The sequence below is a fragment of the Balaenoptera ricei genome, chromosome 9 (genome assembly GCF_028023285.1).
Source record: "Balaenoptera ricei isolate mBalRic1 chromosome 9, mBalRic1.hap2, whole genome shotgun sequence".
Classification (NCBI taxonomy): Eukaryota; Metazoa; Chordata; class Mammalia; order Artiodactyla; family Balaenopteridae; genus Balaenoptera; species Balaenoptera ricei.
This window is the reverse complement of record NC_082647.1, coordinates 70,251,693-70,268,264: the sequence shown is the minus strand read 5'-3', so window position 1 is coordinate 70,268,264 and position 16,572 is coordinate 70,251,693. Positions and strand designations below refer to the sequence as shown.

At 34.5% G+C, this 16,572-nt stretch overlaps 1 protein-coding gene across 1 annotated transcript in view; it reads left to right on the top strand.

Moving 5' to 3' along the window:
- The window catches only part of CRPPA (CDP-L-ribitol pyrophosphorylase A), a 324,433-nt gene that overhangs the window by 175,958 nt on the left and 131,903 nt on the right, over nucleotides 1-16,572 (top strand). Inside the window, exons 7-8 of the mRNA XM_059933945.1 lie at nucleotides 3,750-3,824; nucleotides 4,285-4,377. Of these exons, the coding sequence (XP_059789928.1) occupies nucleotides 3,750-3,824; nucleotides 4,285-4,377 (168 nt within the window). The remainder of the gene's footprint in view (nucleotides 1-3,749; nucleotides 3,825-4,284; nucleotides 4,378-16,572) is intronic.

Here is a 16,572-nt window from a genome sequence, read left to right as displayed (position 1 = left end):
CAATTCTTTGGAATAGTTAGAGGAGGGTAGGTATTAAGTCTTATTTAAATGTTTGATAGAATTCACGTGTGACGCCTTCGCATCCTAGACTTTTGTTTGTTGGGAGTTTTTTCATTACTGATTTAATTTCATTACCAGTCATCAGTCTGTTCAAATTTTCTATTCTTTCCTGATTCAGTCTTAGAAGATTTTATGTTTCTAGGAATTTATCCATTTCTTTTAGGTTGTCCAATTTGTTGGTGTATAATTATTCACAGTAATCTCTTGTCCATTGTATTTCTGTGGTATTAGTTGTAATTTCTTCTCTTTCTTTTTATTTATTTGGGCTCTCTCTTTTTTTCACGATGTGTCTGTCTAAAGGTTTGTCAATTTTTTAAATCTTTTTAAAACCCCAGTTCTTAGTTTCATTGACTTAAAAAAAATTTTTTTTAAGTCTCTATTTCATTTATTTTTGCTCTGATTTTCATCATTTCCTTCCTTCAACTAACTTTGTGTTTCTTTTATTCATCTTTTCCTGGTTCCTTTAGGTGTAAAGTTAGATTGTTTATTTGAGATTGTTCTTGTTTCTTGAGGTAGGCCTGCATTACTATAAGCATCCCTTCTAAAACTGCTTTCACTGCATCCCATAGATTTTGGAACAATTGTCTTTCCATTTTCATTTGTTTCAGAGTATTTTTTGATTTCTCATTGACCCATTGATTGATGAGTAGCTTTTGGTTTAGGCTCCAAAACGTTTGTGGTTCTTTTTTCCAGTTTTCTTCTTGTAATTGATTTATAGTTTTATACTGTTTGGGTCAGAAAAGATGCTTGGTGTGATTTCAGTCTTCTTAAATTTATTGAGACTTGTTTTGTGGCCTAACATGAGATCTATCCTAGAGAATGTTCATGTGTATTTTAAAATAATGTGTATTCTGCTGTTTTGGGGGTGGAAGGTCTGTATCTATTAAGTTTTATTGGTCTATTGTGTCTTTAAGGCCAATGTTTCCTTATTGATATTCTGTCTGATATGTCTATTGGTGTAAGTGGAGTGTTAAAGTCTACTATTATCATATTATTGTCAATAGCTTCCTGTATGTGTGTTAATATTTGCTTTATGTACTTAGGTGCTCCTTTTTTGGGTGCATAGATATTTATAAGTGTTATAGTCTCTTGTTGGATTGATCCCTTTATCTTTATATAATGACGTTCTTTGTCTCTTGTTACATTTTTTGTTTTAAAGTCTATTTTGTCTGATATGCATATTGCTACCCTAGCTTACATGGAAAATCTTTTCCATTCTTTCACTTTTAGTCTGTGTGTGTCTTTAGATATGAAGTGAGTCACTTGAAGGTGACGTATAGATGGGTCTTATTTATTTTTTTTATCCTTTCAGCCACCTGTGTCTTTTGATTATAGCATTTAGTTCATTTTTACTGAAGTGACTGTTTATTAGGTATGTACTTATTGTCATTTTGTTAGTTGTTTTCTGATTGGTTTTGTAGTTCTTTATCGCTTTCTTCTTCTCTGGTTCTTTTCCCTTCTCATTTGATGACTTTCTTTAGTGTTATGTTTGGATTCCTTTCTCTATTTTTTGTGTATCTGTTAGAGGTTTTTGACTTGTGGTTACCATAAGGTTCATATATAACAAACTATGTATATAGTAGTCTATTTTAAGTTGATGGTGTCTTGAGTTCAAATGCATTCTAAAAGCACAACATTTTATTCTTACCCATGTTTTATGTTTTTGATGTCATATTTTATATCTTTTTACTTTGGGTATCATTTAAATAAATATTTTAGATACAGACGATTTTACTACTTTTGTCTTTTAATCTTCATACTAGCTATATAGGTGGTTGATCTACTACTACCTTTACTATATGTTTGCCTTTACCAGTGAATTTTTCCTTCATAAATTTCTGGTTTCTAGCTGTGGCCTTTTCCATTTAAAGAATTCCCTTTAACATTTCTTATAAGGCCAGTTTTGTGCTGATGAACTACTTTAGCTTTTGCTTCTGGGAAACTCTTTATCTTGCCAGGTAGAGTATTCTTGGTTGTAAGTTTTCTCCTTTCTGTACTTTGAATATATCATGCTAGTCTCTTCTGGGGCCTATAAGGTTTCTGCTGAAAAGTAGCTGATAGTCTTATGGGGGGGGTTCCCTTGCATGTAACTAGTTGTTTTTCTCTTACTGATTTACAAATTCCCTCTTTATATTTAAATTTTGACATTTTAATTATAATGTGTCTTGGTGTGGGTCTCTTTGGGTTCATCTTGTTTGGTACTGTCTGTGCTTCCTGGACATGGATGTCTGTTTCCTTCCCCAGATTTGGGACGTTTTCAGCCATTGTTTTTTTCAAGTAAGTTTTGTGTCCTTGTCTTTCTTTGCCTTCTGGGGCCCCTGTACTTCAAATGTTAGTATACTTGATGTTGTATCAGAGGTCCGTTTTTTTTTTTTTAATTCTCATTTTTTTAAACTCTTTTTTTATTTTTGTTGTTTTGATTGGGTGATTACAAGTACCCTATCATCCAGATTGATGATTCATTCTTCTGCATCTTCTGATCTCTTGTTGATTCCCTCTAGTGTATTTTTCATTATAGTTATTGTATTCTTCAGCTCTGATTGGCTCTTTTTTATATCTTCTTTTTAGGTTCTCACTGAGTTCACATTCTTCTCCCCATTCAGTGAGCTTACTTATTACTGCTAATTTGAACTCTTTATCTGATAAAACTGTTCATTTTCATTTTGTTTAGTTCTTTTTTTGAAGTTTTGCCACCTTTCCTTTGGAAGATAGTCCTTTGTTTCCTCATTTTACCTAACTCTGTTTCTGTGTGTTAGGTATATCAGCTACATCTTCTGGTTTTGAAAGAGTGACCTTATATAAATGCTGTCCTGTGGGGCCTGATGGTGCAGTCTCTCCTGGTCATTGTGCCCTCCTATTGTGGTTGGGCCACAGTTGTTGCAGGCATGCTGAAAGGGTGTGCTGGTTCTTGGCCTGACTGGCTGAGAGGTCTGGCCACGACTGCTCCAGGCCTGCTGATGTGTGGGGCTGACCCCTGAGAGCAGGAGCCACTTTGGAGGGATGCTGGTGCTGACTGAGGCCAGCCACTGGGTGGGGTGGGGCAGCAGCTACTTTGGAGATGCCAGCCGGGTTGGGTGGGTTGGTTGGGTTGGGCCGGTTGGGTGGGTTGAGGAGGGCTGTTCCTCAGGGGAATACTGGGGTGGGGCACATGGGTTAACTAGGTTGATGAACAGTGGCAGAAATGGTGATGGCCTGGTAGGTAGAAGAAGAGTTTAAAAAAAAAATGTTGCCTGCCAGTGCTTCTGTCCCTGGAGAGAGTTCTACCAGATTTCTGCCCCTCCAGCACAAGCCCTAAAATTAGTCAGTAAATTTCCTTCTGATAATACCTAGGCTCTTTTCAAGGTGCTGCCTCTGTGCTGGGACTCTGAGTGAGTGAGTATTTTTTGTATAAGAAAAACCAGACTATTTGCCTATTCCTGAATATATCTTGAGCCTTTTCAACATTTTTTTATCTAAAACAATTTCCTATATCCTTATTTGCTACAACAATGTTAATTATTTTTGGACTAGTTCAAGTGGGTTTTTTTTTTGGTAGCATCATAAACTTCAGTCTGAATTATTTTGCTCTTATACATGATCCTTGGCGTTATGTGCCTATAGAAATTTTGTGCTCATAAAGTTGTTTATGCTCATGTTTGGTCTTTCTATGTAGTTTGTAAACTCTTTTTTCCTCTAATTTTTTCTCCTAGCATGTAAAAGTCACATCTGGCAGAGATCCTCAGCAAATCATCTTAGAGGAATGCTACAATTTTGTTTGTGTGAATGTAAGTAGTTAATACAAATGATTGAAAGCACTTGAGGATTTGTATAAATGTAATGTTTGACAAGTACTTAGTTTTCTTGATTCTTAAGTATTTGAATTTAAGATTTTGATAGGTGAGTTGTGTTATTCAATATGTATTTAGAAATGTTATTTTTGTCTTTTGAAATAGGGAAATAACATTTTCTAACAACCTAGTTCACATAATGAGAAGAGGGTGATATTTCTTTAGACGGTATTTTCAAATTTCTGGTAAAAAGTAGATAAGAAGATAGGTTTGAATTAATGAATTTAAAAAATTTTAATAGCTATAATCTTATGGGTATCCTTTAACATTGTTTGAAAATTTAAAATTAAGCTTGATAGATATTTTGAATGTTTAAATGTTTAAAAACTCTCCATTTTTCTCATTGAATGAACTCTTAAGTCATTTAAGAACTTCTTTTATTTTTCTGGTCTTTCAGGTTATGACCTCTGATTTTGAAGAAACCCAGAAATTACTGAATATGCTTGAAGAGAGTAATCTTTCCATTTTATATCCTGTTGTTGTTATTTCAGTAAGTGAATTAATGCAGACTTTTCAAACTTAGGCTTTGTTCCTTGAAATTCAACTTTTCTTTTTAACAAAATTTCATCCAACTGAAGAAATCCATCTAAATCCAAAAGAAGAAACTCTTCTCGGTGGGTTCTTGAACGCACTTTCTTGCTTTGACTTCTCTGACTGCAGGTCCTTATTATTTCAATTATTTGGTTGAACTGATTTGCTAGGTTTTCACCCTAGCAAAAATTGCATGTCTTTTCCTTCATTAGAATTTCAGAGGTTATTGCTGAGTTGACTTGTTGTTTGGATAATGTGAAAGAGCTTTATTTTAGTGTACTACCAGAATGCCATTAGAGAAGAAATCCCAAAGTTAAAAAACTGAGGGGCACAAATCAGATGGAAGAAAATACTCTTAGGTTGTTTCATCTTCTCTGTTCCATGGACAGCAAAAGTAGAATGAGCAACAGATAAAAGAGAAGTCCTAGAAGAATGGCCCATGAAAGTTTTGGAGAGATCTTTTCTGTGAAAGACTAAAAGTGTATGTTTAGTACAGAATTTACTTGATTGGCCTTTTAAACTGTGCAGCAGAGGGGAATTTCAGAGGGCAAAACCAGGAAGTAACAAAATCAGAGCCCAGGACTGACAAACTAGCTGAGAAGAATCTGTTGTCAGCAGCATTTTGCTGTGGGAAGGCGTTCCAAACATGAAATTCTCAAAACAATTGCTTAGCAATTGCTGAATTCATAAAGCTCAGACCTGTGTCTTAGTGTGGGAATTAAATTCTTGTTAGGTGAGATTATTAATACAGAATAAAGAAAATTTGCACTAAAAATAAGTAGCTCTAGACTGAGCCATGCAAGTAGAAACAAATTAGCAGTTGGGGGAAGTTTGATTATTTCACCTGCCTATGGTATTTGATTTTATGCCCTAGAGATGAGTTCCATGAGTGCTGCTGATCATGGAAACCCAAATTCCTCATGTGAATGATTTCAACAGAAATATAGATGTTTTCATTGAGATTATTAGGAACAGCAGGAAATGTTCCCAGTGATGAAGGGCTCTAAGTCTCCATAGGTTGGAGATAAATTCAGAGTTCTGTTTGGCTCCCTATTCATCACTCCACATTAACTTGCTTGGAAATCTCATTCACACCATGTCCCCAGATATTCTTCTGAAGAGGCAGAAGGGTACTGTGAAGAGAGCAAAGGCTTTGAATTCAGAATACCTCGGTTCCTTGGTCAAGTTACTTAACTTTTCTGAGGCTTGCTTTCCTCCTTTTAGAAATGAGGCTAGTAGCCCTACTTCTTAAATCACTGTCAGGATTAAAATGAATGAATGTAAAATGTAGTTGATATCATAGTGCTGGGCCCTTGGCAGCTGTGCAATGTTAGTTTCATTTAGCAGTCTAGCTCCTGCTCTTTCCAATTTGGATGAGATGAGTCAAAGCTTACTGATGCTGCTCTAATCTGATTCCTGAGCTTCAGTCCTACATTGTTTAGCATTTTATCAGATACTACTCCATTTAAGTACTTGACTATCTTCTCACACCTAGCATGTCAGATCTCTCCCAAAAGCACATTCCCGTCAATTGACTTCTCTTAGTGGCAGTATAGTTGTGGCAGGCACCCAGGTGGGAATCTGTGTCATCATTGAATTTTCCTTCTACCCCTTTCCTTTGCTTCTCTTCACCAAATACATACACACACAGCATTTTTAAACTGTTAGTTCTTGTAGTTTATTGTTACTATTGTATCTCGAGTTCAGTCCTTTGTATTGCTTGCATAAATATTTGAATTTAGCGTTCTGTTGACTTCTGTAGAGTTCCATTTCACGTATCCTAGTAAATGCCAGATTTTCATTCTTTTTTTTTGGCTACCTAGTATTCTGTATTGAACTAAGGGAAAAGATGGACCATCCTCTAGTTAGGAAGGAAGTGTCTACGAGAACTAGTTTTAGAGTAGTAGTATTATAAGTCAGTATATGCTAAGTCAATATGCTATAAAAACTGTAAAATGTTCACTTTAAACTGGAGAGTTGTCACTCTATAGTTAATACTTGTCTACCTGTTATTTTCCCATTGCATAGGTAGAATCAGTGTGGTGATTATTAGGGTTATTATTAAACTTAATAGGAAAATGTCACTAGAACATATCTGGAATCTATATCCTTGGGGTGGAACAAATCACTGGAAAGGTAAAGAATACTGCCTTGTTGGATTGAGAGTCAAGTAAATTGTCTCTGGATTTTTTAATTGTCCTGTAAATGATTGTGTAAAGGCTTCATCTTTTTTTTCCTTCTAATGCTACTTTACCCCCAAATTGACAAAAGGCCATTTCAGTTTCCCTGTGACTTAAAATTTGGCAGAATCATTCAAATATTCCCCAAATAAATAGTTGTGTGGAAAATATTATAGTGTAGAATAAAAGACTTAAAGTTGAGTCTAGATATCTGGGGACACAATTTTTACATTAGTTAAGTGGGAACAATACATACACATATACATATAGTGTGTGGATATGAAAGTATGAATACATATGCAGACATATATACATATATATGTAATTGAAAAGATATTATGTGAATCAGGTAGCTCTGAGGCTATGGTATGTTTACTTTGCTTCTATCTGAATTACTTCTCTACAAAATTAAGCCAAGACAAAAAGGACCCTACCATGGGGGATTTTTTTTTTTTTTTTAAATAAGCCTTTTTAAAGCACTTTTAAATTCTGAGAAGAGTCTGTTCATTTGCTTCCCTCAACAGGTAGATTTTATTCATCAGAAAATAAATCCAAAGTGACATCCAAGTCATAGAAAAGTATCTCCATTTTTATTTTGGGATTATGTGATTCAATAGTTATTGAATGCATGTATTGTAAATGTTTACGGGCCTATTTTTTCTTGGCTGAGATGTAGTACAGTGGTCCTTTTTCCTATGCCAAGGTTTATCAACTTTGATTTTCAGTCCATCTGAAGAGAGGAAGGCTTGGTAGGAATCAGTCAGATGAAAAGGAAAATTGTGGTTGAGTAGGTATTTGTGAGGGTTTTTTCAACTCAGAGGGTATTTAGTTAAGGCTGTCATTTGCAGTGTCATCATGTTTTACTGTAGAAGGACAAAGGTTCAGAAGAAATGGGACTGAAAGTCAGTTTAGCTGGGGCATTTGTTTGACGAAAACATTAGATCATGTTCTCAGTGCTAAAAAATTGATGTCAGGCCTACAGTATTGATGAAGCCCACATATCTCTTCTATTATATTCTTATGTAGATATAGAAAAATATTCTGGAATACCCTGGTTAGCTGTCATTCAGTAGTCATTCAAAAGGTACGTGTGACTTTCAACTTCATTCTGGAGTATTTACCCCTTGGAGGGAGCTAACTACTAAAGGAATGGATGATTAGCGGTGCTGGGTTCTAGGTATTTAGGATGCTTAGGTTTTAGTTCGGGTTCTGTAGGATTCTTGGTGGTTCAAAGATCAGAGATCAACTTCTCCCTGGATTTTATGAAAGCAAAATGGGTTAGGAAATACTTAATGTAGGAGGTTTTTGTTATCTAAGATAAACTGGCATAGGTAGAGGCTACCGCTTTAAGATCCATGTAGAGAAAGGAACAAAATTTTAGCATGAAAAGTAGGACAAATAATTGGGATTTTATTTTAGAAGAACTAAGATATTTATTAAAATAATTTTATTTTATCTTCTATTTCTAAAATTTAGGTTATGTTTGCAAAAATAAACTTTTTCGAATGATCTTGTAGACATTTATATGGTAATATGTTGTGACATGCTTCATTTCAAGTGGTCGTTTTTGCAAAAATATTTTTGGTTATTTTTAGTTTTGTAAGAAATATTCTTTATTACTACTTTGTTCAGAATACCCTTTTGGACCATCTATTTGGTCATCATTCTTATATTCTTTTTATGTATTTCAAGTAGTCTAATTTTGCCTGCTTCTTAATTCTTGATGTTGTTGAATATGATTTAAGGAATTTATCAATGTTAATTTGATCAACTTAAAAAATCTTTTGTTTTGGTAGGTATAACTTAATTGTAGTTATAATGAAGTATCCGAATTTTCCAGATTTCTGTAGTCAGCTGGAGACTGACAGATGATAAAATAGGTGCCAGCATTAAAGTGAGGAGAGATAGTTGGGTGGGGTCACTTTTTAAGTATTCTGTTGCTCAGTGCATCTGTGTGGTTTAGGATGACGTTTGTTATTGTATGAAATCTTTCAACTGTGAGCCTTTGGGAACACATATTTGGATAGCAATCACACCTTGTACTAGACTAGTCTCTACTTGAAAGAAAAAAAAAAAGCCTTTTTAAAACTAGAAACTGGTTGGCATGAAGGAATTTTAAAAATTTAGATCACTTTCTGTGTTTTTTTTAACAAGAAAAACCTTATAAACATTAAAAGCCAATGCTTGCTTTCGTAAAGTTGTGTAGGAATTATGTTTAAGAATCCTTTTCAGATGTGATTTCTGATGCTGTTTAGTCTATCACGTAAGTTATCAAGGAGCCAAGTTTTTATCCCGAGTTGACTGAAGTTTTTGTTAGCCTCTCTTTCTTGCGGTTACCAGGGGGTGTATAGTACTGCTAGCACCTTTTTCAAATTGCCTCTGTCAAGAGGGTCATCTGAAAGCTCTTTTGGAATCATCTGATACAATAACTATCAACATGGGACATGTTCAGTTCTCTATTTTCTACTCCTATTATTTGTTTTTGTTCACTACTTAAGTAATGATAAACAAATATTTAGAAAAGACAATATTTTAGATCTATTAGAATAGTAAAAGGTAAATTCATAAAGTTTCTGATATAAAAATCACTCCAAAAAAACCCCATAGGCTTCTATTTAAATTGTACAAGACACAAAAGTGTTAAGAGTCTGAATTGTAGGCTGTCTTTGCTTAGAAATTAATGATCAGAGAGGTGTTTTTTCCCCGGCAATGGAGGAGATTTTCAGAAGACAGGGCTAAGTGTAGCTGTTTTCCATCCAAGTTTATGTAAAATCAAATGTAAAACTGTCAAAAAATACTTTCCAGGTCCAGAAAATAAAATAGAGATTCTACTTTATTTGGATCTGGCAAGATTTCCACAAAATATTCTTTAGTACTACTATCAGATGAGATAATGGACAGTATATTCTTATTTATTCAGTGAGCATAGCTGATTCATATAATAGGCACCAAAAGTTTAATTTTTAAAAGCAAAAGAAATTGGCCACAAATTTAAGTGGAAGTTAAAAACTGAGAAATGAAACAAATTCTTTAATTTTACTTGATAAAATAGTTTATCACTTTCCACGGAAAAATAATTTTACAGTAATTATCTGGATAATTACCCAAGAGCTCTAATTTCCCCTGACAATGTAGACAATAATTTTATTGGTGCTTTAGGAGAGATAGGAATCTTTTCATGAATTTACTTAAGCAAAAAACATAAATTCCCATATGGAATTTTAATGCTTTGAAAAACATAAATAAACCTTCAAAAGTGCCTAATTTAGTTCTAGTTACAGGGAAGTAGTTTATTGACATAATAGATCAGAATACATGATCTTTAAAATACTTCAAAATGTTTAATATTTGAACATGTCAGCAAATAAAAAAAATGGAAAACCACCATCAATTGACACTTGATACATTCACATCTGGGGAAACTGTCACAGAGATGTAAATTGTTTCCAGAAGGTTCCACACTCACCAGTGGCAGAGCCAGGAACAGAATCAATCCAATGTGCAGTTTATCATATACACTTGTTACTCTTATGCTCTCGTGAATGTGTTAAATAATAAGATGGAAAGAGATTAAAAATACACATATACATATATATATGTGTTTAAAATTTCTTCCTAATAAAGAACAAATGACAATTGGAAAAACACATTGATTCCTTCTTTTAAGTGCTAATGGTTTCTTTCTTTAGCTTCACAGGGTACTGAGCCTTTATCGAATTTAACTTATAAAAATCTGTGGTCCTGTTAAATTTCTTAACAGAACCCAGCATGTATATTTTTCACTTTAACTTCTTGTTCTATACATTTCATTCTGTTAACCTTATTACTACTGGACTAAGAAAGTGTGTTTTTAAGGCAAAATTTCTTATAAGACCAAAAAAGAGAGCGCTTCCTATCGTAATTCTTACTGCTTCCATATTGGGTTTACTCTTTATGGGGCACAGTTTACCTTAGAACAATATTGGTTTGAACTGCGCAGGTCCACTTATAGGCAGATTTTTTTTAGTAGTAAATACTGTGGTACTACAGGATCCTAGATGGTTGAATCCACGGATGCTGAGGAACTGTGGGATGGAGGAGGAATCGTGTATTCGGAGGGCTGACCGTAAGTTATGCGTGGATTTTCAGCTGTGAAAAGGGTTGGTGCCCCTAACCCCCCACATTGTTCAAGTCAACTATGAATGTTTCAGGTCCTAGTTTATTTATATTTATTTTTGAATGGATATATTGTGTGTGTGTGTGTGTGTGTGTGTGTGTGTGTGTGTGTGTGTATAAGTGTTTAATAGCCAATGAATGACCAAGAGATTAGGCCCCATTCCCTCTTCTATTCTTATCTCAACCATGTTGCTATTGTAGCCTTATGGATACCTTGATTTTTCCCTTAGAAAATTATAACTTTATTATATGTTAAACGTCTGTGATGTCATCACTTAAGATATTTTAAAGCTTTCTCTTTCATGTTTGTATACAGCTTCAGTGGCAGAAATGCAATCACTTCCACAAAATTCTACGAATGTTTTCATTTGTTTTCTTCTCATATAGTAAGTCTCAGGTATTTCCTGCCTAAATCAATAATAAAATCTAAGTAAATATTGGTTTAAAATACCTTTAGAACCTTTTTGCCCTTTCAATCACAAAGGGATTCATATCTAACACAAAGATGAGGAATGATGAAGTCATTCTTGTAGGAGGTGTTGAATAGAAAGAATTGACTGTTTTTTTAAGTTTTAGGAGATCTTTGCTTCCGGCTAAATGGTTACTAGAAAGTTTGTGTTGTGGGATATAGAAATTCCCTAAGATTAATTGTGATGGACATGTAACTGATGATGTGTAAAGAACTGATTCTCATAGGACATACCTTGTGGTAGTCTTTCTTTTAATGAATAAAGGTTATTTATTTTCAGATAGAATGATGTTCTAATGGATGTACAAATAGAATGAATTCCAGAGAACTTTTTCTCTGTTTTCTGAATAATTTTTTTTTTTCTTGATTAAGCATGGGGTTTGGAATCACTAATTTTCTGTTTTAAGTAGTTTACTAAACTTGGTCAGATGAGCAAAGTTGTTTGTGAATTTATTTGCCAGTGCTGTCCTAGCAAATCAGTTTATAAAATTTAACATGAAATGAATAGGAGGCAAAATAAATGAAAATAGCCTCCTTTGTTAAGTGGCTTACATGAATTTTAGCCCTAGAAAAGGAAATAAACAATTGGTTTGGTCATTCAGTTTTTAAAAATTATGTCTGGGGGTTTCTTTTATTAGATTTTTTTTTGTGCACTGGATTCTATTTTAAGCAGTGGAAATGGCCCTTAGCTTAATTATGTTAACGCTGTTTCTTTACAAAGATGGGACCAAATATATTTTCAGTACCGTTTATTATTTTAAAATTACATGTTATACTTCTGTAATTTATTATAAATTAATATATATGTTAATATGAACATAGCTAAGCCTGACTTTGTTTATAATATCTAAAAGGATTTTACGTCATGGAGAAAACAAAATTATATTTTTGTAAAGGAGGTGTTGAATAGAAAGAATTGGCTATTTAACGTTTTAGGAGATCTTTGGCAAGGTAAGGATGTGAACCTGGAGTGGGATTCAAGGTACAGGTACTAGGTGTGTGCAAATAACACACCTATTAACCTTGTCAAGTTATTTCCTTTCTCTAAACTTTAGGTCAGAATTTTTATCTATAAAAGAGCAGGATGTCCTTGATTGCATCTAAGTAGCTTCCCTTTCTAAAAATATTGTCTATACTACAATATTTTGTGACGTCCTTTTACTTTTGTATGATCTACGACGGATGTCTTTTACATAAAGATATAGTAGAGCAATTTAGATTATTATAGTCATGTTCAATATGAATCAGGTGGTAGGATATTCCTTTTTTGAGCAATTTTTGACACCTTTCTGTACTTTAATCCTTATCACAAGACTCATGGGATTTTAAAAATGGTTTCTCTTGTATTTACCGCTTTCTTATTTATCTTCCTCTTTCACAGTCTGGGTTTTATTGTGTTAAGTCTAGCTCTTCCCTTTTTGCATTTATTCCTTTTTTTCTCTCTCTTTAACAACAGTTGCAAGATTAATTTTTCTCCCATCTCCCAAGAAATCTATCCTTCCATGGGTAGCCATGTCCTACCTTCTGAAAATGATTTCTTAATCATTAAAACTCACTCCAATGCTGTTTCTTACTAATTCATTTTAAACTGACTTTAGGTGCTGTCTAGTTAGCACTTTACAGGGAACTATCCTAGTCTCTTCATTATCTAATTAATTGCTTAATATAAATTCATATAGCATTTACTGAACATCTGTGTGTCAGGTATTTTGACATACATGTAGCTTATTTCATAATGTAATACTTTTTTAAATTACATCTTACTTTAGAAGAATGAGGCATTTCCATATGTGCTAATTTTCCAGATTTTCATATCTTGATCTGAAGTAAGGAAATAATATTATTTAGCTATTTTTGTTTTTGTAAATGAAGATTCTTAATAATATGAGCTTAATTAAAAGACGAGTTAGCCTGGGAAGTGACCCAGTGGTTGGGAGGTCACAGGACCCTGGTCACTATCTGTCCCTTCTATCCACCACCCCAAGGTAAGAACTTTAATTAGGTCTGTTTGAGAAAGGGGCAATTTAGCCTGGAATAGAATGTCAGGATAGATCTTCTTAAGTATAAGGGAGAAAGCTGAAATTTGGAGGGCTGAGCGGGGTCTGAGTCTATGAGGAGTAAGAGGAATAGCATTTCTATTTGGAAAGAGTAGCACATAGGATGGTTAGAACTGGAAAGAGCCAATGTATCTGAAACAGAGAGAATGAATTACACATTGGGGAAAGTTAAGGTGAGAACTACACAGGTCTAGGTCAAGGTGGGCCTTCGAAGTTTGAACTCTATAAAGGAGTACTGCACAGTAGAAATTGATGTGATCAGCTTTGCATTTTACACATCATTCTGGATGCAACACAGAGAATGGACTAAAGTGATCCAGAGGGATTCCTTGATGCATTTGATTTCAGTTAGAGGCTATTGCAATAGTCTAAGAGAAATAATGTTGGTGGCTAGGACTAGGGCAGTTTTATAGTGAATGTGCAGAAATGGCTAGAATCAAGATATATTTAAGAGATAGAAGTACTAAGATTTAGTGCTTCATTTAATAAGAGAGGAAGCATAATCTCCAATTTTATGTTTTGTGAAATTGGGTGCATAATAGCAAAATAGGCAACATTAGAGAAGGATCTTTATGGTTTGTTTCTGAAAGCTGAATAGGCAGATAATTACCGTGAAGTTGTTGGCAGAAATAATTAGAAAGATTTCACTCATATCCAAAAGCTTTCTAGGCGTTTGTGTGTTGGTGTTTTATGTGTGTGTGTGTTTGAACAGAAGTTTTTATCCTAAAACCTATACTTGAAAAGGCAAGTTACATGCCTCCAAGGCCTCCTTAATAATTGAAATTTAATAGAATTCCAGGTATAAGCACAATTTAAAATACCTTTCATATTATAATGCTTTTGCCAAGTTATATATTGTTTGTATGATGGATCATGTTTTTTACAAAATTTTCTCTGTACTAATGCTACACATTCTGAGAAAAAACAAAAACAGTAAAACAAATCTTGTCCATGGGTTGAGTCATTAGCAGACAGGAAGATGGTAAGAATATTCCAAGCCTAAGCACTATTCCCTTAGGATAAAAATCTATAGCTACCTAAAAATAGATTACTTAGGCAGTTTTCTGGAAACTCAACTTTCTTTTATTGAAAGAATGGAAAGGTGATGGAATTAGTGCAAAAAGCTTCTTGTTCCAGACATCCTTTGGCTTGAACCCTACTTGCAATAAGTTTATACGTGACACTTTTGAAAAGTATACTATGATTCAGTTTTCCAGGCACCACGGGTTTTATTTTATGGGATTTTGAAGTTTATACTTATTCTACTCAAATGCCGGGATACTTTATTTACTGGTACCTGTTAAGGTAGAATGCAACAAGTGTTGCCAAGATAATCCTAGTGTCAGTAGTGGAAAATTCTTATTTGGGAATGACAGGACTGTTAAGCCTGCATGTCTCTTCTGAGTACTCTGAGTATTATACCCATTTCTAGATCATTTGAGAAAGAACTATAAATGTCTTCTGAAAAAATTCCATGTGTTTATGGTAATAACTGAGTTCTAGGATTTTTGCTCAACCAGTGAAAATATAACTGATCTTCTGTTTCGTGTTCTTCTCATTTGCAAGAAATGCAACTCTCATGACATTTATAATTCTCAGAACCCCACCCCAACCCCAAATGTGGCCTGCTAATGCATATTATTAGTATAATTATGTTAATGTTAGTAATAACAGACACTCATTGAATGTTTCACATAATGAGTCACTATCCTTTTGTTTTAAAGTAAATAATCCCATTTAATCCCCAGAGCAATCCTAAGAGTTGATTATCATAGATGCTATTATCCTCAGTTCAAGAATAAGCGCTGTGCTCATTTCACTTTATCACATGACATTGATGAGGGATGTCAATACTTGCCCTTTTCAAGTAACAATAGATTGTTAAAGAAGAAAAGGGTCTGAAAAATCATTTAGTAGAATGCTCTCATTTTACAAGAGATAATTGAGGCCATTTTCTTTCCCTGGATCTGAGATAATTTTTTTATATTAGGGGTGTCAAATTCAAATTGTTCTTGTAGAGGGCCAGATAATGAATACTTTAGACTTCATCCACCATATGGTCTTGGTCGCAACTATTCCACTCTGCTATAGTGCAAAAGCAGCCATAGACAAGATGTTAAAGAACATGTGTGGCTGGCTGTGTTTCTATACAACTTCATTCACAGAAAACAGGCAGGAGGCTGGATTGACTCATGGGCCATAGGTTCTCGAACTTCGGCTTAGATTTTCAATCCAAAATGATCTATTTGCCACAGTTACTTAGTACCTTTACTAAAATAACTGTTAGACATTCTTTAATAGACATATACTCTCTGGGCCATCAGTCTCATGATTTAAAGTATTGCTTGTGTGCCAATTCCTACGTTTTTACATCTAATTGTCATTATTCCTATGTTTTGACAGGAATGTTTAAGTGCATGAAGTTTAAAAAGTTTGTAATCATCGTCTTCCTTCCAAGAACCGTCCCTCCCAAAAGTGTCTCTTTTGTTTTCAGTTTTGACCTCATCACAGCCACTATAACAGATTTTGCTAATTGCAGATCTACTATGTTACTCTCATTGTCAGGAAGGGAAAATTTTCCCTCCACCCCTCTAAGTTCTTTTGGCTGGTCTAATAATTGATACAAGGCAGATTAACAGGAGAAAAAAAATTTTAATTTTGTATGTGCAAAGGTACCCAAGAGTAATCAAAGCAGCCTGTTGATATACCCTTTTAGACAAAGAAACTTAGGCTTCAGTACTAATTAGTGAAGAAACTAAGCAGAGTGTGTTTACACAGACTTCTCGGCCCTGAATGCCCTGTCTCTGGCCATAAGAATGTCTGTTTACCTCCTGGTACAGGGAGGGTGGCTTCCACATGGAAACTTATTTCCTGCTTTCGGGGGACATAAAGGAGGCTCAGAGTGTCCTTGTACCCACTGTTTCTCAGGTAACTTTAATTCAAAACAATCAGTATGTCAAAGTGGTATATTTTGGGGTGGCCTGCCCTGAACCCCGTCATTATTTAAACCTTCTAGACACTCCTCATCCCCTCCTGGACAAAGCTCAGTCAGATCATAAAGCCTTGGGCTGTTCTGGCTCTTGCTTAATTTTATCATCCTTATTCTTCTTTCTTCACTGAGCAATTTGCCCTCTGGTAATACTGAACTACTATAGTTCTGCACATGTACTGTGTTACCTGACACATCTGTGTTTACTCTGGTGAGTTTTTCTACCTGAGACACCATTTTTCTAGTGCTTGCTTGCTTGACTCCTATTATCCTTAAAGTATGAGTGACAATATTTTGTCTTGGA